Consider the following 20,334-nt stretch of genomic DNA (forward strand, 5'->3'; position numbering starts at 1 on the left):
TAGAGAACATAGTGTGCTGTATCCTTCTGCCATCTACTGGACAAAACTGTACTCAACAGTCAAACTATTATCATACTGCATGCATACTACCATTTATGAGAATTCATTCTTATAGCTATTAACCCTACTGTATCATATTTGATATGCCTATTTCTAAGGCCTTTAAATTATGATCAAAAATGTGGTCTTCTGTCGTCTGACTAGCTTTTAGCAAGAAAAAGTCTTTAGTTCAGTTATAAAAACAACCACCTTCAGGTTGTAGTTACTGTTCAATCTTTACTGATTTTTATGCAAGTAAAATGTAAGAATAACTCTTATACTATTAGTAATTTTTCAAGATAAACATTTACTGGACTGAAGCAAATTTTACTTCATTAATCATACATATTCTTGGATAAAGTCATGTTAAAAACTGAGCATCTTTAGCTTTAGACGTAAGCTTCAGAGGAATGCCTAACTGTACATTAATTGTACATGCATTGCATAATATGTTCGTCCTCCGCCATAAGCTGTACAGAGCTCTGATCATAGAACAAGAAATTAAACCGCTTACTTTTTCAACCTAAAATTTCAATAAAACAGTTTTATTTAATAAAAAAAAAAATCTGATTATTATTTCAGGCTTTATAGGGTAAAGACTTGTTGCCATGGCTGTCAAATGCACAAAGTCATATTTTCATTAGTTATCATTAATAATACAAATATAAATAACAAATATAATCATTATACTTTGCCTACAGGGACAGTTCACCACAAATCAATCAATCAATCAATAAAACAAACTAATAAAAATCTGTCATTTACTCACCCGCAGTCATTTCAAACAGAATCACTTTCTTTTTTCTGTAGAACACAAACTATTTTGATAAAGATTTGACTACAGATCATCTTGTTGAATCATTAAATGGGCAAAGGCTGTCAAAGTATTTCTTTAAAATACTTTATTTTATGTTTCTCAGTGGAAAGAAAGTCAAATTTTAGAACTATCCCTATTAATGCACATTAAAATAGAGATGCCACGAACTACTTCTCTTTAAACATTATATTAACAAACAAAAAAAATCATCATCAAAAGTATTACTAGTATTAGAACACGTGCTACATGGGTTCATCTAAGTTTATTCAATGAATTGAAGCATAATCAAAATTACATTTCTGCAAGTATTGGAAGTAAAGGATCAAACCAATGTATTCATGTCTTGACAAAATCTCTAATAAAAAGAGAAGGCACAGGTCTAGAAAATATATCTTGTGCATATATGCATAGCATCAGCAATAATTAATAAGGCTTCTCATTCAAATTCAGACAAAGCAGTTTGGAGTCTGCAGAACCTAATAACAGTGAAAATGCTGTGAGTGACTGACAACACTTGAATGAACACAGCAGAAGCCCTTATGAAGTTTCTCATGACTGAATATATAACAGCAACACAGAAAACTGACAACAGAATCAACTTAAGATTAATGACAAGCAAATGTATACAAGACATACAGTTTATTCCTCCATCTTGTCAGATGGACCATTCTCTCCCCATAGGCATTCAAGTCGTTAAACAAAAATGTTTACTCGCTGATTAAAGACATGAGAAGAAGAATAATGGAACAGGGAATGGGAAGTAGGTTTTGAGTCCTGTAGGGTGAAGACTTCAGATTTACATCACAGATCTTTGGTTTCACAAAAGACGAGCTCTCAACAACACTCTGCAGACAATGACCTCAACAGGCTACATGATACGTTGCAAAAGATCCCAGTTTGATGAAAGTACCGATTACCTGACATTCAGGAAACGAAATCCTGCAGACAGTTTTTGCTTGTTCGTTACAGAACCGCAGAATGTCACAGTATGTACATTGCGCTTCAAAGAACGCTTAATAATCCTTGGTCAAAATCGCTACAATATAAAACAAACATGCAGTTTGACATGTAGCATAAACTATTTCGGCTGATTCAACAGCTGACAAAAAGAAACATTTAAATATGTAGTCAATATAGAACAGGGAAATAAAAATGAATTCTATACCCAGTGTTCGAACACCAGCACAGCTTTACATATGCAGAAGTGTGCAAGAAAAATAATTCTTCATTAGAGGTCATTCTACGGGGTATTTTAGATAATTACTTAATATAAAAACACTATCCTTCATAAATGAAACACCCCGTTCAAGTAAAAAGTGCTTATTGTCTACATTTCTAAAAAGTAAGAGGATTATTACCTTGATTTGAGCCCCAACAGACACAAGGCCGCATTAACACTAATGAAGCGTTCTGATCAAGACTCAAGGCAGCAGTCAGGATCTAAACACAAATCACTTCAGGAAGAAGGAAAATCTTCAAATACAAGCTTAAGACTGCAATAAATAATGCATTAAGAAGCCCTCTCTTAAATGGAAAGATGCACAGAAAACTAAGATGATCAATAAATACGATGTGTTTGTTGTTGGGAAGCTTCTCAGGAGGAGATTGTACCATGATCCAACAAAACAAAAAAAAACAACACCCCAGCATCCAGTTAAGGGTGATCTGACAGACTGCAGAATTCTTGTAGGCTTTGATATACTATAGATATCCACGCTGTAAAAATAAAGTTATTTGTATGATATTGGTGATGAAATCAGAATGCACATATGCCAACAACTCTACATGCGTTACATATACTCAAGAAAATCAACTGATTATGAGATATTGTGATATTGCTTTCATAATCCTTCTGGCTGTATCAGCCAAATCCTACAATATTGAAGCGTCTCAGTATAGTGATCAGGGCACGGTTATTCAGATTTTCAGATTTGGATTAAACCCTAACACTTGGATTGAAGTGAAAGCAGGATGGCTGGTTTCTCCTCCATGACGCGAACTAGCAGGTTATCAATATAGTCCTCTAACTCCAGGATCCTGGCATCTTTTTTGGAGAGCTCGGCCTGTTGCTTTACCACCAGTGTGACCAGTTCCTCCTGTGTGAGCTGAGTGTACGGACCACTATCTACATTCTGGATAATATGCAGTGAAATGAAGGAAGAGAGAAAAAAAGTTGTCAACTCATGTACAGTACCAATGAAAAGCCTGGATACACTTGATGGATGCTTTTCATGATCTTTGGATGAACTATGGATGAGCCGATATTACAATTCTGTACCATTTTGTCTACATAAGTGGTAAATAAAACATTAAAAGTAAACTAAAATAAATGTTTAAATGCTAAGCAGGCATCACAATATTATAGTATACAGTATGTTGATTATAATATGAATGAATATCCATTTTTCAGCATTAATAAATTATTACCATATTTAAAAAATGTAAAAGGTCTTGGAAAGAGTCTTAGATGATGGTAAATCTAATCTAAATTTAAAAATAGGGGGAAATAAGCATGCATGATTGGAGTAGACAAAAATGTATGGTTACACTTTACTTGAAGGGGTGTGCATAAGACTGACATGACACCTACATAATCATGACATGACATGTCATGAATATGAAGGTTTTTATGCATGTTTATGACAACTGTCATTAAGTGTCATTCGCTCAGTTATGTAATTTTTTATGCAAAGATGACATCGTTTGAGATGTCTTTGTTATGGGCTATGGTTAGGGGTAAGGGTAGGGGTAGGGTTAGGTTAGGGTTAGGTCAAATAATGTCATATTTGCATTAAAAATGACAACTGAGCGAATGACACTTAATGACAGTTGTCATAAACATGCATACAACCGCCTTCATATTCATGACATGTGTCATGTCATGATTATGAAGGTGTCATGTCAGTCTTATGCACACCCCTTCAAGTAAAGTGTTACCTGATGTATAAATTAGAGTAGACATAAATGTGACCCTGGTCATATGGGTCAATTTTTCGAAATTGAGGTTTATACATCATCTGAAAGATGAATAAATAAGCTTTCCACTGTATGGTTTGTTAGGATAGGACAATATTTGACAACAATTTGAATATCTGGAATCTGAGGATGCAAAAAAAATCTAAATATTGAGAAAATCGCCTTTAAAGTTGTCCAAATGAAGTTCTTAGCAATGCATATTACTAATCAAAAATTAAGTTTTAATATATTTACAGTAGAAAATTTACAAAATATCTTAATGGAACTTTAATTAACATCCTAATGATTTTTGGCATAAAAGAAAAATCTATAATTTTGACCCATACAATGTATTTTTGGCTATTGCTACAAATATACCCCAGCAACTTAAGACTGGTTTTGTGGTCCAGGGTCACAAATTGTGCCTACAAATGATTTTATGTACAAAACGTTTTATTCCCATATTTTAGTGTGTATAAAAATGTGTTACTTCATAGATTTACTTTTCAACAACTTCAATGTGCAAAAAACTGAGTAGGAAATAAGTAAAAATTGACTGTACCTTTGACATGTTAGCCATTTCCTTGATGGTGATAGTCTTCGGGTCTTTCCCCACAGCGATAACACTGGAAGACTGGCTCTCGGTGCTCATGGGTTTCACTGGGTGTGGCCTGAGAAAGGAGAGAGACGGACATATTACTGCAATGAACATAAAACTTGACTGCTGGCAACAGCATGTTCCTTAATCCAAGAAGAGGATGAACTGTACACTTTTAACAATAAAACAAATCATTAGAAAAATGCTCAAATCAAGTGAACAAGGGCCCTTGAAGATAGTATTCGATTAAGGAGACATGGGTATGTTTGGAAAGGCATACCTTATTATTCAACTCATACTAGGAATTCAGTACTGTGTATGCAAATTTCTGGATCTACATTTGGAAAAAGGTGCAGTATACAACCAGAGCAAAATGCATATGCAGATACTAAATTCCACAATACAACGTGTTTGACTAGGAGAGATGGATGACTGCCAAAACGTGAAGGCATTTTAAAGGGAAAAATGTCAAACCGTTGTATCTATTGTTGTATTTATTTTACCTCTATTTTAGTCATGACTAGACACCTATTGCTGACGTAAACATGTGATGTAGTGATCAAATTCATGCATCATGTGACAAATGTAGCATATTATGAAGCGTATTTTAAATTGTTTTTAAAATGTTGCATATTTTATATTATCTCTAATATGCAGTAAGCAGTTCTTGGCATGTGTTAGTAAACCATTCCAAACTCACCCAATGTGCAATTCCCAACAAAACCAAAAGATCAATAACAGTACAGCAGAGAAATAACATGTAAAACCCAAACACAAGCACATTTGTGGCAAATCAATCAAAAATAATGTATAATGCAAATATCCCACAAAACAACATGATCTCCGGACAAACTCAAACTCATTCCCACCACTCATGCCTTGAACATGGAACTAGTCTTGTATACATCAAATGTATTTAAACCTTAATGTGTATGTTATTAAATCTCACATCTACAGCCTCTCATATGGACCCAGTTTCAGAAAATTGTGAAGACAATCTAATATGGCCAACAATAACAAAACCCCTGTATTATTTGAGATATTGCCTTTGTTCCATTTACACAAGTCCTTCAAGACCATGGCATTTTGAACAACCAAGACCAGCAATCAGTAGCAAAACCCCAAGCCCACATTCCCGACCCTTAAGATCCCATGAAGGAGTAACCAACCATTAAGCAACCAATCGAACAAATGCTGAAGAAAACATACCCTTTATTCTAGCAAGACCAGAGATTGATTCAGGTAGTTTCAGGGTAAACAGCAGCTGTTGATTTGAAAGCTGATGGGTTTAGCACAACAGGGACGACAGACTGTTAGAGGAGTTGTTAGTAGGGGTCGGGAGAACTTTTCTCACCTTCTTGAATTAGAAACTGCACTTCCACTACCATTCTGCAGAGCAACTGGCTGAGCCTCTGATGGCGAGACCCAAGCGCGAAAAGTCATCTTACCCCCTATAGGGGATTCAGATGTTACTACGGTGGGATCAGTTCTGCTTGGTGGAGCAACACTGGTTACAGTCAGCACAACATCTTCGGCATCTTGTGAAGACTGAGAAACTGATCTAGCCAGACTTGTATTCTCTGTACCAGCTTTTCCAGTAGTTGTGTATTGGCGAGATGAATTTTTCTTTCTAAGCGAAAAATTTCTTTGAAATGAGGCTCTGGCTTGTTCAGTGAAGCTGGGTGATTGTTTTCCACTCTCTGATTTCGGTGATTTGCTTTTCTCTGAAAGGTTTGTGAATGGATAATTTGTACCTTTGTTTGCAGGCTTGTTATCTTTCTTATCAAAGGTTGATGTCTGATCTTCAAGATTTCCCATTTGCTTTGGGCCCCTAGTGAACAGGTCATCTTCATTGGTGGTCTGCTGTGGTAAAGCCCAGGGATCTTTAGATAGCAGGTTATCATTTGGGAATGGATCGAGAGCAATCATTCCCTTCCCCTCAGGTTCAATAGCCGGTTTCCCCAAATGCAGTTCTTCTGGACTTTCAGCAGCTTTGAGGAGGTCTACGTCAACAAACCCATCTGTGGAAATGCTTCCATTCTGGCCCTTGTGTGGTTTCTCAGTTTTGTTGTTTTCTGATGTCATGGGTTGATTGGTTACCTGCTTGTCTGGTTGGACTTGTCTGACTGGGTCCTTGACTAATGACTGTTGTCTGGGTATGACTGAAGGCATCTCTTTAGCCACATCATCAGTCTTTGAATTTATACTTTGTATGGATCTAGCAGCTGCTGTAGGCTTCTGTTTTGACAGGGAGAGTTGATGGGTAATGTCATCCGGAGTCGGAGACTTCCTTTCCATCTCCTGAGGTACATGTCTACTATGGACAGTGGGAGGTGGATTGTTTTTCAAGTTCTTGGAAGCAGAGTTTCTAGGCTTATTGACAGTGGTATATAAAGACTCTTTGATATGACCATGTTGGACATTAGTCTCGACTGATGGTTCTGGTGTCGCAGGAGCTTTGGGTGGAAGGAGTGCCTCTTTGTGCCTTGCGGGGGCAGGGGGAGGTGTCTCATGATTTATTTGGTGCTGGTTAAGGTTCACAGAGGTTCTGTCCTTTAAGATCGCAGATTTATTTGGCATTGGTCTCTCAGGTCCATCTACATTAATTTCTTCAGAGAAATCCCAGTTTCTTTGGTTTACCGCTGCAACAAGATGGTCCCAACGTGTTTGACCCATCACCCCATGCCTCTTCTTAGGATAGAGGGTTTCATAGTCTGGGAGAGGAAGAACAGGCCTATCTTTTTGGGTATGCGCTTGTCCCCCATTATCAGGATGGCTTTCAGTCTTAGACGAGCCCCCAAGATTACCAGGGGGTAGAGGAGCCTTTCGCTTCTTGTCAGATTTGGGAGCCGAGAGGTTTTCCATGCTGGACTCACTTAACTCACTGAAAGTTCTCGGAGGTTTAGCAGGTGCCAGAGAAGAATGAAGATCAGAAAACATATCAAAAGACTCAAACAGATCAGTAGAGAGGGATGGGGAAAGGTGAGAAGTGGTCTGGGTGTCTATAGAGTCCGAGGGGGATTGGGAATGGCTATTATCAATTTCAGGCAGTACACTCAGAGCCAATCTGCCAAAGAGTAAAAACAGAAAATGGTCAACTTACGGCTAAAACAGCACTTACAATCCAATATGTTTTCCAATATATTTCTGCTGGGCATTACATGCAACTAAAACCCATTTAATACAAACAGCACATAACTCCCCTGCCTAAATATATTATCCTAACTTAATGCCTGACATTCACACTTTATATGTACAACTGAACATTCATCGCATAATAGAAACAATGTATTTCTTACTATTAAACTACATCAAAAAGGTCACATCTTGCTTGGTTACTTTAAGGATTTTCTAAAATCTTGATATATATATATATATACATACATATTGTTGTTGTTATATGTAACTATTAATCTTTCTTTCTTCAAAGTCTTTAAACACAGTTCGATAGAAAAAAATTTACCCTGCACTTCCGAATCTAAAAGTTCTATGCAAACAAACACACCTAAACCACATTCCTCTCTTTTTATTCTCAGCTTTTGGAAAATGAGTTACTCACCATATTAGTTAATCATAAGACAGAAGTTCCTAAAATCCTTAAAACTCCCAGTACAAAAAATTTAATCCTACAGACATTTTTCCTAAGACAATGTCGCTTAGTCACTGTCTGGAAGACTACAAGCTCATCATCTTTTACAACTTGTTTCACTCCAAACCAGAAGATCAGCACTTGACGATCCAGTCCACATTCCTTCCTCCACTAACCAATCACATGCCTTTGGCTAAACAGGTTAAGTAAGTTGCATAAGGTCAAAATGCAAATAATTAAATACAATAAAACCTATGCCGAGTACACTTTATGATCACAAAAAAAAACAATGCATAAAGTAAAGTAATTATACAATAGGCTATATTTAATATGTATTTGAAGAAGGTGGATGAGGTGAAATTCTGCACAATCTGTCTATTTTCGGTCACTTTATGAACACTCAACTAAAGGCTGAAAGAAGAGCAGTTTATTTGTAAGTTCACTTACGAATCAAAGAGGTATCAATTGCTGTTGAAAAAGTGAATAAATGATGGCCAGACCAATTTCACATTAAAGACAGACTAAAATCACTGTGATTCAACATGTTCCACTTTCACCCAAGGGTATGAAACTCAGCGATACCTAAACCCCCATGTCTAGTAGAAAAACAATGATCTCATCTCATCCCATCCTGACAGACACCCCACCCCCCCACACACACTTTTACAATGGGATACAGTTGTGCCGAGAGACGAGAACGAAAATACTAAAAGCTAATGGAGGTTTGAATGTGCAACACTTTCAGTAATGACCTCAGTGTGGAAAATGTAGCAATTTTTGTGCACTTACTCTCTTGACCTGTAAGTGTGCAAAATTTATTTCAGGTCTTCTGTTATTAACTATCTGCTGAAACAATTTTCACAACGGGGCTTTGCCTAAATAAAGGAGTTCCTCTTTAAGAGCAGTGGAGCAAACAGAGGTGAGAGGAGTCGAGTTTCAGCCTGGGTTTTCCTCAGCTCTCAGGTGGCAAGATGCTAACTGCAGTGCATTACAGAGCAGCCTGATTTATCATTTAGCATGCGGCCTCAGCATGAATTATGCTGAATATAATACAGCTAACAAACCTCTACATCTTTAGTTCTTTAGTGTCATTCTGAATAAGAATGCTAAAAATTACAATGCTTGAAAGAAAAGCAACAAACTTGGATTCCAAGGATAGCTCATTGCTCAGACATTTCCCTGGGGAAGCATTAGAGCTGGTTAAAATAGCCAAAATATATATAACTGAAGGAAAGTCTCATCTTTATCAAAAGTAGCATAAAAGACAAAACATTCAAGTGTCTTGCTTAAAAACAATTCCTCGATAAAATTATCTTAAATAAGAGAGTGCTTCACATATATACATGGACATATTATACATGCTCCTCTGTTTGAACCAAACAGTCATGTTACCCAAGTGCAAAACCCAATTCCAAAAAAGTTGGGACACTGTACAAATTGTGAGTAAAAAAGGAATGGAATAATTTACAAATCTCATAAACTTATATTTTATTCACAATAGAATATAGATAACATATCAAATGTTGAAAGTGAGACATTTTGAAATGTCATGCCAAATATTGGCTCATTTTGGATTTCATGAGAGCTACACATTCCAAAAAAGGTCTCCAACTTTTTTGGAATCAGGTTTGTAGATTCATATACACTATCATTCAAAAGTTTGGTGTCAGTATTATAGTTTTTAGAGTTGTTGAATTTTCAGCATCATTACTCCAGTCTTCAGTGTCACATGATCCTTTTTTGATGCTCAAGTAACATTTCTTATTGAAAACAGTTGCTTGTATTTTTTTTCTATCAAGGATTCTTTGATAAATAGAAAGTTCAAAAGAACAGTATTAATTTGAAATAGAAATCTTCTGTAACATTATACATGTCTTTACTGTCACTTTTAAACAACTTAATGTATCCTTGCTAAATAAAAGTATTAATTTATTTAAATAAATATAATTGACCCCAAACTTTTGAACAGTAGTGTATAATGCAATAATTCTAATAATGAAGGTGTTTTTCCCCCATTTTCTTGAATACAAGGTAATATATAGGGTAAACGTACCTATTAAGCTCACCTACCCATTAAGCACACTTCCATATTTGAGCTCAGATTATAAAAATAAAAAAATAATGTATTATCATACTTAATATCTTAACTAATTGATGTGTTTGTTACTACATATCTCCTGTAATTTCTCACTGAGATATGAGTCTCCAAGTGTTCACACTGTCTGGTGGCCATTTTGAAAGCTGTCTAAAAACTTTCACCAAAAGAGGAGCCCTTTAAATGTGCATTTTTTTTAGATGTTTAAGCCTTTATTTTGGGTAAGTTTCACTACTTACTGTAAAATTAAGAGACTAATGTTTAGACTTTTGCATATTATAAACTGGAACTTGGATGGGGGAAATAATTACCGTTAGAGCCAAAAGATAGTTTTAGCAACATAGTGCAGATGCTACAGAACACAGTTAGCTGACTAGCTGTATAAGATTGTGTGCTACACTAATATATTACTTCACAGGCATTGCTGGCTTGTACTTTTAAATCCATAATATTATAAATTGACAGTTTATTGCAGGGTCTGTGGTTTTATACAGCTGTAATTTTTTAAAGATTTCAAATTATTTTAAGGTGAGCTTAAAGGGTGCACTACTATGAAAATAACACAGCTTCAGTGTGACATCAATAAAAAAAAAAGTATAATTTCATAGATATTGTCAATAATAGTTGTTCATATTAAAATATGTATGAACTTAATACATGACCTAGATTATTTATTTGGCAAAATCTTGTCATTTTAATAAATATTACATCAAATGTATTACAAATTGTTTCTGCTCCAATTAAGCTCAGTGTGCTCTCTAAGCTCTTCCACATTGAACGTCTATGTTAATACTTCATAAACTGATTTTAAATATTAACTGATGGTTGTCACTTTAAGTTTATCTTTATAAAATGGTTAATAACTTATTTTAACAGCTTTAAGATAACTAGACGTAACTATAGTTTATGCCCAAAGATGAAAGAGGCATGTTGTCCGTACAAAGAAGGAGCCATCAGAAACCTGTCGTATCTGTCCAGGAAAAAAGCAACTAAAGGCTGGAATAAACTACACGACTTTTAAAATTTGAACAGATTTTTAAAACACCAGTGTATGATGTGATCCTCAGTCGTTTAGTGCATGATGGCTAGTTTTGCACCTGGGCATCACACACTAAACGACTGAGGATCACACACTCCCAGACTTTAAATGCCTTCCAATCACAACAAATTCATCCAGAAATGTGTGCATTGTTGCTAGGAGACACGTGAAATGAAATAAAAACAATATGTGATCTAAAATCGGCTGAAAATATTAAACATGTTTGATATCCTCTGACTGGATGGAATCAAAGTCTGAAGCTAAAAAAATCTTGTGTCTGTGACCATCATACACCACGCGATTTTCTATCAAATCAAATCTGCAGACTGGCTCGGACCTTTGGCATCTAGTGTCAACTTCTCCAGACTGTAAATCGGTGGAAAATCAGGGCAAAAATCGTGTAGTGTATTCCAGCCTTAAGAGACTATAAATAAGTTGACATCCATTTAATAAGAGACTTCATAATCAGGCTAGTTTCTGTGTTCATCCCCATGAATTAAATGTTTTATTGGTTTGTTTTGTTATTTGACTTTTTAATGTGTTACTTAGTTGAACGTGGACACGTCTAGATGTTGCAGTATGCTTTAATGACACTTCACTATGAATATATAACTGATCAAATTGAGTGCCTTGTTGCTTGATTTTAGTGTTCTGTTTTTTCCCCTCCAATTATTCTTTAAAAAGGTTGTTTAAAATAAACAAGAATTTTTAATAAAACATGATGTAAGCTTAATGGGAACAGGGGTGTGGTTAAAGGGTACAGAAATGTACCCATTAAGCACAGCCAGACTTTTTGCATTTAATGATGTACATCTTAATTGAAATGCTTTTGTCATTTAAAATAAAATTAAATATTTTTGTGTGAGAGATTAATATTTTATTTTAACATAACTTTTTGTACTAATACCAATATCTAGTGCACTAAAAATGTCACAATGTAGATTTTGGTGAGCTTAATAGGTACGTTTATTCTCTCTCTCTCTCTCTCTCTCTCTCTCTCTCTCTCTCTCTCTCTATATATACACACACACACATATACAGTGGGTAGGGAAAGTATTCAGACCCCCTTAAATGTTTCACTCTTTGTTATATTGCAGCCATTTGCTAAAATAATTTAAGTTAATTTTTTTCCTCATTAATGTACACACAGCACCCCATATTGACAGAAAAACACAGAATTGTAGACATTTTTGCAGATTTATTAAAAAAGAAAAACTGAAATATCACATGGTCCTAAGTATTCAGACCCTTTGCTGTGACACTCATATATTTAACTCAGGTGCTGTCCATTTCTTCTGATCATCCTTGAGATGGTTCTACACCTTCATTTGAGTCCAGCTGTGTTTGATTATACTGATTGGACTTGATTAGGAAAGCCACACACCTGTCTATTTTATAGGCACAGAAATATGTATCTACTTATATTTATTTTAATTAAATCAAACTTACCAGCTCTAATGCCCTTTTTTTGCTTCTGAATTTGCTATTACAACAACTGAATCAACAGACACAGATGTACTGAGGGTTAAATAGCCATGACTCATTTTAAATGTCAAATAATGTTCATTGTAGGGGTGCAACGGTTCAACTTACTCACGGTTTGGTTTGTATCACGGTTTTGGTACGGTTCGGTATGTGCTATGTTTAGGGAAAAACTATATTGTGAAATAATAATAAAGAAAATAAGAACAAATAATCTAACTACAAGCAACAGCACAAATAAATAAACAGTGAAAAAAGATACAAATAAAATAAACAGTGCTTTTCAGTTTTTTTAGGTAGGTCTAACAGTTTTTAGGTACAGAAATTGAATAAATCAAATGTAAAATAACATTGCATATTTGACTGTATAAATTAAAGATTAAAGTTTAATATTGTCTGTATTAAAGTTACAAAAGTTATTCAGTCAAGAGCAGTGAGCGATTTCCGTGTTGTTGCTGTCTGATTAACATTAAGAAAGTGCTGTCACTTTAAGAGAATGCACTGATCCAGTGCACTGATACTGTACATTCAGCCGACTATGTCTGCTAGGATACTCAACAAGACGGGCACTTTGACATAACGTTTGTGTGAATTTGTCCATTCAAACACAAACATCTGAGCGACCACATAGATCTTCTCACTGCGCTCGAGTTCACGTCTTCTGGCTCTTTAATATTTAAACTGGCAAGGCTTAAATTAGTTTAGTTTAAACACAAATAGCAATGTGTGCTGTTCAGGTCTCACCTGCGCTGAGTTATTCCAGCATAAAGTTTGTCCACGTATTGTTTTTTTTCTCTCTCATCGCTCTTGTTGTAATGTATTGGGAAGCCAGAATTTGTATCCATCGACAGAAACATGCATTAGCCGAACTCTAACAAACCATATTACAGATGCATTGTCAGATTGAAGTTGAACATCCTAGTGTATGCCGAACCGTGTGTGGAGAACGGTACGGTTTGATTTTTTACCGAGAATCGTTGCACCCCTAGTTCATTGTTCATATTATTTTATGTAGTCCTAAACCTTTTATACACATCACTTCTGCTTGCGATAATGACACATGTAAAGCCCAAGCTTGGCAGTAGCCCTCCAAAACTTCCTTGCTGATATCAGTTTTTAGATTTATTTTAATGTGGATGTGGTTTGGATTGCGAACTTTGTGTTTTTAAACAAGTGTGCTACAGAATTAAATTAAATGTATAGATTACAGGTAATAATGTAGTAAATAATGTTAAGTTTCTTGCACAGACCGATCGTTTCGCTTCATAAGAACTCAATATATCGTCAGGAGCAATAGGTATTAATTTTGCATTGCCTGATATGCTTTTTTGAAAGTGACGGCAGCCACTGACTTGCATTTTATGAATCACCAAGGACCACAGTTTCAGCTAAAAATCTTCTTTACTGTTCTACTGAAGAACAAACTCACCTACATCTTGAATGGCCTGAGGGCGAGTAAATTTTCATTTTGGGATGAATTATCCCTTTAATGTTGCTTTGGATAAACAGCTCAGGTGTTCTGGTAGATAGTGTGGTTGTGGGTTTACCAAACAAAACCTGTGCATGACTCTGATTAAACTAGTCTACCACGCTCTACAGGAAATGTATTGGTCGATCAGATGTGGATTAAAATCATCACAACATTGCTAGCAAAATCTGTGCTAATAATATAGTAAATAAGCAATAAATCTTCCAGCCCTAAATAGAACTGGAATACAATCTTGGACGGAGGAAGTTATTTAAGCCCATGAGCACTCACCTTGGCTTGACCGCGGACACTTTTGCTGTGCGGCTGGGGAAAGCACTGGCGGGTGGCGTTGGGGTGAGGGTGGTCCTGACACCCCTCCGTGGGTCCGTGGGCCTCTCTTCTGGGATAGAGGATGGAGTATCTGGGGTAAGGGGAATGTCTTCAAACGGGTTTGTAGAGGACGGCACATCTAGACGTTTGGGTTCATTCATAGCTTCATCTCTCTTGTCCTCCTTCTTCTTTCCAATGCCAAAGAGAGAAGAGAGCCGATCGGTTACTCTGGTCTCCTCCTGGTGCCGCTGATCCTCAGCTTGCTGCGTCTCCTCCTCGCGCCGCTTCCTCTGCAGCTCTTCCTCTTCCTTGCGCTTCTTCTCCTGCTCTTCAAGCCTGCTTTTCCTCTCTTCCTCTTGTTTTCTCTCCTGTTCTTGCTGCTTCCTTTGCTTTTGTTCTTCCTGTCGGTCCAGCATCTCTTGCAGGCTTCTTCCTTCGGGTTTCTTACCCTTCTCCTCCACTTCTACATGACTCCTGTCCTCTAGAGTGCGCTGTGGGACAAGAGAAGCTTTGTCTTGCACTTCAGGCTTGTATGAGGGGATACCCAGGCCTTTAAGTGAGTCTATGGAGATGTCGGACGTATTTCGTTGGTGGTATTTACGAACATCCTCTACTGAACCCTTTCCTGAGCTGTTCAGACTGAGTGTGGAGCCAAAATTAACTTTAGGTTCTTGCTCCTCTGCATAAACGTGGCTGCCATTTATACAGAGGTTATTCTGCTCCTGGATGTTTTGTTTAGAGCGGCTCAGAAGAGAAAAGGGGCCAAGAGACACTTTGCTATCTGAGCTCTCAGTGCGCTTGTGTCCCAGTATTTTAAACTTCTTTTTCACTGCAAGAGAAGAGGACAATATGTATTAAAACTGCAATGTAGATGAGGTCCAACATTTATGTGAACACTGTCAGAAACTTAAGCCACATTTATAAATATTTAACTGTTTTATAAACAACAAAAAAAATGATTTTCAGTGACTTCTTGTTTGTTGACTTTTTGATGTGTCAAGGTGAATATTAACTGCAGCTTAAGTTACTTCTTATACTTTTTATACATGATAATCAAGCAAAAATTTTATTCAAACTTGTCAAAGCAGACCCTTTAGAGCTTAATCCAATAACTAGTACTACTAATCAAAAACCTGTAGAAACATTAAAAATGCACTTAAAAATTATATATATATTTTAAGTTGTTTTAAATTGTTAGTAATTGAATCCCTGATGTTGGCCCTGCTGCAATTTGGAGTGCTTAGCCAAGCGCTAAATACCCTCAACGTGTTTTTGCAGCGTTGAGCAATGCAACCAATCACAGACATATCTGTTGATTTCTTGAAGGCAATGGCTAATCAGAAACGTTTTGTCAGAATTCACACCACTGAAAGCGACGCAGTTTTGCACGCTGCTGCCACCTTATGACAATCGAGAGTCTGTCATCGATGACAGTAGCTCATTGGAAAAGGATGGAAAATGCCCTTCATTTTGTTTGCACTAATAAATGCTGCTGCCTGCCAGCTGCAATCACCAATAAAACGTTCCAAGTTGTTTTTTTTTTCTATATTGTCATAAATATCGTTATCGCAAATATTCTTGAAATATCGTGATATAATTTTTATATATATATATATATATACACACACACACATACATATGTATATATATATTTTTTTATATATATATAATATCTTTAAAGTCTTCAGTGTCACATGATTCTTCAGAAATCATTCTAATATGCTGATTTGGTACTCAAGTAATGTTTTTCTTATTATCAATGCAAATCATTTGTGCTAATTAATATTTTTGTGAAACCATTTTTTCAGGGTTCTTTGATGGGTAGAAAGTTCAAAAGATCAGCATTTATTTAAAATAGTACTTAAAATACTTTACTTTACTTTTAGTCTTTACTGTCACTTTTGATCAAATTAATGCTTACTTGCCAAATAAAAATAAAGAATTCTTTCTTTCATAAATAAATAAATTATATGTATATATGTATATATATATATATATATATATATATATATATGTATATGCAAGTATTCAATCTTTCTTTCTTTCAATCTTATCATGGTTTCCAAAAAAAATATGAAGCAGCCATTCAGCATATTATAATGATTTCTGAAGGATCATGTGACACTGAAGACTTGGAGTAACGTGCTGAAAATTCAGCTTTGCATCAACGGAATAATTAACATTTGAAAGTATAATAAACTAGAAAACATTAGTTTTAAATTGTAATAATATTTCAGAATATTACTGTTTTTATTGTATTTTTTTATCAAATAAATGTAGCCTTGGTGAAAAAAAGAGACCTCTTTCAAAAAAAATTTTTTAAATCATAATTATTCAAAATTTTGTAGTGCATATTTGTACTACAACAAGATGACCTATCACCTTACCATCAGGAGAGTCCACATTAAGGCCGGATGATCTGCTGCTGCTGAGTGAACTGTTCTTCTCAGGCAGGGTGCCCAGCGTTGACATCGACTGGGACACATTCCTTTGGAGGTTTGTCTTTGGTCCAAACAAGGATTTGAGTTTTGATTTCTTCTTAGGATTGTCTGAACCACCCTCTCCTTCCCCTTCACTGTCTGTTCCCACTGAAGAAGGCACGATCGCAGAGGCAGAATCTGACAGGCCTTCCTTCTTCTTACCACGAATTTTATCCTTGAGTTTGCCAATGCCAGAGCGAGGTTTGTCTGCCATGGAGAGGTCAAACATGCTGGCTGTCAGGTTATTCCGCATGAACTGAATGTCCAAAAGAACTTCCCCTCGGTTCTTCTCCTGTTTGCCATTCTTATCCACCAGCTTATACCAGCTGCAAAGAGAATCAAACCTTCTCATTAGATTGCATGACAGCTGTACTATGTTTTTGTTAAGGATTATCATTTATTTTAGGATTATCACTTATGTAATGCTTATTTAATTAATTTTAGCTTATTCAAAGACTTACTTTCAACACATGAAAATTATTTTAATATTAATTTATGCTAAACAGTTTTTTGTTTTATTGAAATAAACCTGAAATAAAATAAAATATAAATATTAGATGAATATTTTAAAATCTTAAATCTTAAATAAATAAATAAATAAAATGTTGCTTTGGCAACTAACTAAATAAAGCTAAATAGGAATATAAAAAACTAATAAAGATGAAAGCACACAGCACAATTACTAAAACATACACTAAAATGAAAATAAATACTGAAAATATAAAACGGCTGATTCAAAATATTAATAAATACATTATAAAAAATAACAATATAACAGTACAGTATAAAAATAATACTAAAATAACACCGCATCAAAGTCACAAATGTAATTTGTGATTTAAATGTCTTTATGGGAACATTTCACATAAGCCTGGTTGAAAACTTTCTTCTGTCTTTTAGAAAAAAAAAAAATGTGCATATATTTTTTTAAAAGACAAAAATTATTTTTGTGGAGAATAAAAAAAGAAATGTAGAATAACCCCGTAATCCTTACTTACCAAACAAGTAAATAGACAGATGTGAAATAGTTTTATTTTATTTTTTAATTATTGTGTATTATCTGAGAACATAAAATACAATGCTGCAATTGACCAATTAGAGCTAAATGTTCCTCTAAATTCTGTGATTTAATCCTCTGAGATTAAAGGGGTAAGGGTATGATGCCTTTTATAGTTTCACAATGGTTTGATACTGTTAAAAATGGATAGAGAATTACATCAGTTTCATTCAATGTTTCAAATATTAGTAGGTTCAAATAGGGCTGCACGATTAATCGAATGCTATTGTCATGCGCATCTTGTCAGTAAAGCTGGTTCTGTGATTAGTAGTAAATCACGTGCTTTCGGATGGAGCAGCATTTACTTCACAGAGCCGTAGTTCACTGACAAGCTATGCAAAATCGCGTTCATAATCGCAGACGATTTAATCGCACGATTATGAAATCGAAGAAATCGTTCTGCGATTATAAAAGCGGTTTGCGTAGCTTGTCAGTGAACTACGGCTCTGTAAGTAAATGCTGCTCCATCTGAAAGCATGTGAAAATACCACATTTAATAACATATTTTTACTCCAAACTCACTTCATAACGTGAAATAAATCCTTCTGTGAGGCACGCAACATATTTAATAGTATTCTAAGCTGTGATAAAGGCTATGTCGATTAGCATTGCATTATTATATACTTAATTATAATAAAAATTACAGTATAATAAGACAAACTCAGATAAACCATATAATGTCATAGTCGTTTGTTTATTAGTCAAGTTGAATTAATGAAATCAGTTAAATCTACTGTTTAGGTTTCTCTTGCGAGGCGTATTTGGAGTTTCAGTGCGAGAGCGCCCTCTTGCCTTCGGATGGAGATTTACTCCTGATCACAGAACCGTGCTTCACAGAAAGATGCGCCTGACAATCGCAGCTTCTGCCTAAATGCGATTTATCGCCTTTGCGATTTAATTTTTATTAAAGGGTTAGTTCACCCAAAAATGAAAATTCTGTCATTAATTACTCACCCTCCTGTTGTTCCAAACCCGTAAGACTTTCGTTCATCTTCGGAACACAATTTAAGATATTTTTGATGAAATCTGAGGGCTCACTGACCCTCTCATAGACAGCAAGGTAACTACCACGTTCAAGGTCCAGAAAAGTACCAAGATGATCGACAAAGTAGTCCGTGTGACATCAGTGGTTCAACTGTTAATGTTACAAAGCTACGAGAATACTTTTTTGCGCAAATAAAACAAAAATAACAACTTTATTCCACATTTTCGTCTCTACTGCGTCACTTGTGGACGCGTGTTCACGACAGTATCATGACGCGAGCGTGTGGCGGCGCTGGCCACATGCTTGAAAAAAAGCTAAAAAAGTATTCTTTTTTACCTTGCCGTCTATGGGAGGGTCAGAGAGTCCTCAGATTTCATCAAAAATATCTTAAATTGTGTTCCGAAGATGAGCGAAGGTCTTACGGTTTTTGAACGACACGAGGGTGAGTAATTAATGACAGAATTTAAATTTTTGGGTGAACTAACCCTTTAATCGTGCACCCTACCGTTCAAAACTAAATTACTGTATGAATAGAAAGGCTGGAATTTCACTTGGGAATTGAACCCTGTACCAGTAAATGATACAAAACAGAGAAGCCTGCCTACTGATGAAATAAAGGAAAACATCTATGTTTAGCTTTTGCTTGTCCCCTCTTGTTCAGCAGAGCGGCAGGTGGGAGAGTTCTGGAGTTCAGTGTGTAATCATGAACATGCCATTATCCACCCACACTGTTGTCATAATAGACTCCTGAACACAGGGATCATGGGTAGTCTACAGTCACACTGACACCAAACAGCGGCTCCCAGAGACCAATCCGATTGAACGTGAAATGTGATCAGAGGAAGCGGCTGCAGCAGAATTCCAAGCATTTCTGTTTGGACCCCCACAGATGAAACTTTTGGACAGACTGCTACAATTTTAATGAAAAATTCATGAAAGCACTTTTCCCCTTTGGTTGCACATTATATGCAATCACTTTCCAGCCAAAGTGTGTTTATAAATTCATGGAGTTATATTAATGCCGCATAATTTCCAGCCTGTTGCAACGTTTTCTTTTTGTAAAGAATTTATGTAAATGTTATCTTTGTAAAGAAAAGGAAATGTACAGGCAAAAAATTTAAATATAATATAATATAATATAATATATGTAACAATTTCTGAGTAAAATCTGTTTCAAAGGTTTTTATAAAAAATAATTTATTTTTATTCATTTATTTTCTTTTTTTCTTATCAGTGCACCATCTAATTTGGCCCAAAAAAACAAAAAATAAAAAAATAAATGACAGCTTAGATTTAAATATATTATATTATTTAACCTAATGAATCAGTGAATGTATTTTATGACAGTCAATCATGGTTTGCAGAAAATAAAATTCAGTGTGACTTCTCTTACAGAACAG

General features: G+C 35.5%; 1 protein-coding gene across 1 annotated transcript in view; it reads right to left on the bottom strand.

Annotated features, from left to right (window-relative positions):
- Nucleotides 1–1,480: 1,480 nt before the first annotated feature.
- Nucleotides 1,481–20,334, bottom strand: part of LOC107565115 (rab11 family-interacting protein 1-like) — a 31,372-nt gene continuing 12,518 nt past the window's right edge. Inside the window, exons 3-7 of the mRNA XM_016250328.1 lie at nucleotides 16,800–17,218; nucleotides 14,374–15,241; nucleotides 5,764–7,476; nucleotides 4,374–4,482; nucleotides 1,481–2,988 (exon numbers count right to left, since the gene is read on the bottom strand). Coding sequence (XP_016105814.1) covers nucleotides 2,800–2,988; nucleotides 4,374–4,482; nucleotides 5,764–7,476; nucleotides 14,374–15,241; nucleotides 16,800–17,218 — 3,298 coding nt within the window. The 3' untranslated portion in view covers nucleotides 1,481–2,799. The remainder of the gene's footprint in view (nucleotides 2,989–4,373; nucleotides 4,483–5,763; nucleotides 7,477–14,373; nucleotides 15,242–16,799; nucleotides 17,219–20,334) is intronic.

The sequence above is a fragment of the Sinocyclocheilus grahami genome, unplaced genomic scaffold, assembly GCF_001515645.1.
Source record: "Sinocyclocheilus grahami isolate Dianchi unplaced genomic scaffold, SAMN03320097.WGS_v1.1 scaffold982.1, whole genome shotgun sequence".
Lineage (NCBI taxonomy): Eukaryota > Metazoa > Chordata > Actinopteri > Cypriniformes > Cyprinidae > Sinocyclocheilus > Sinocyclocheilus grahami.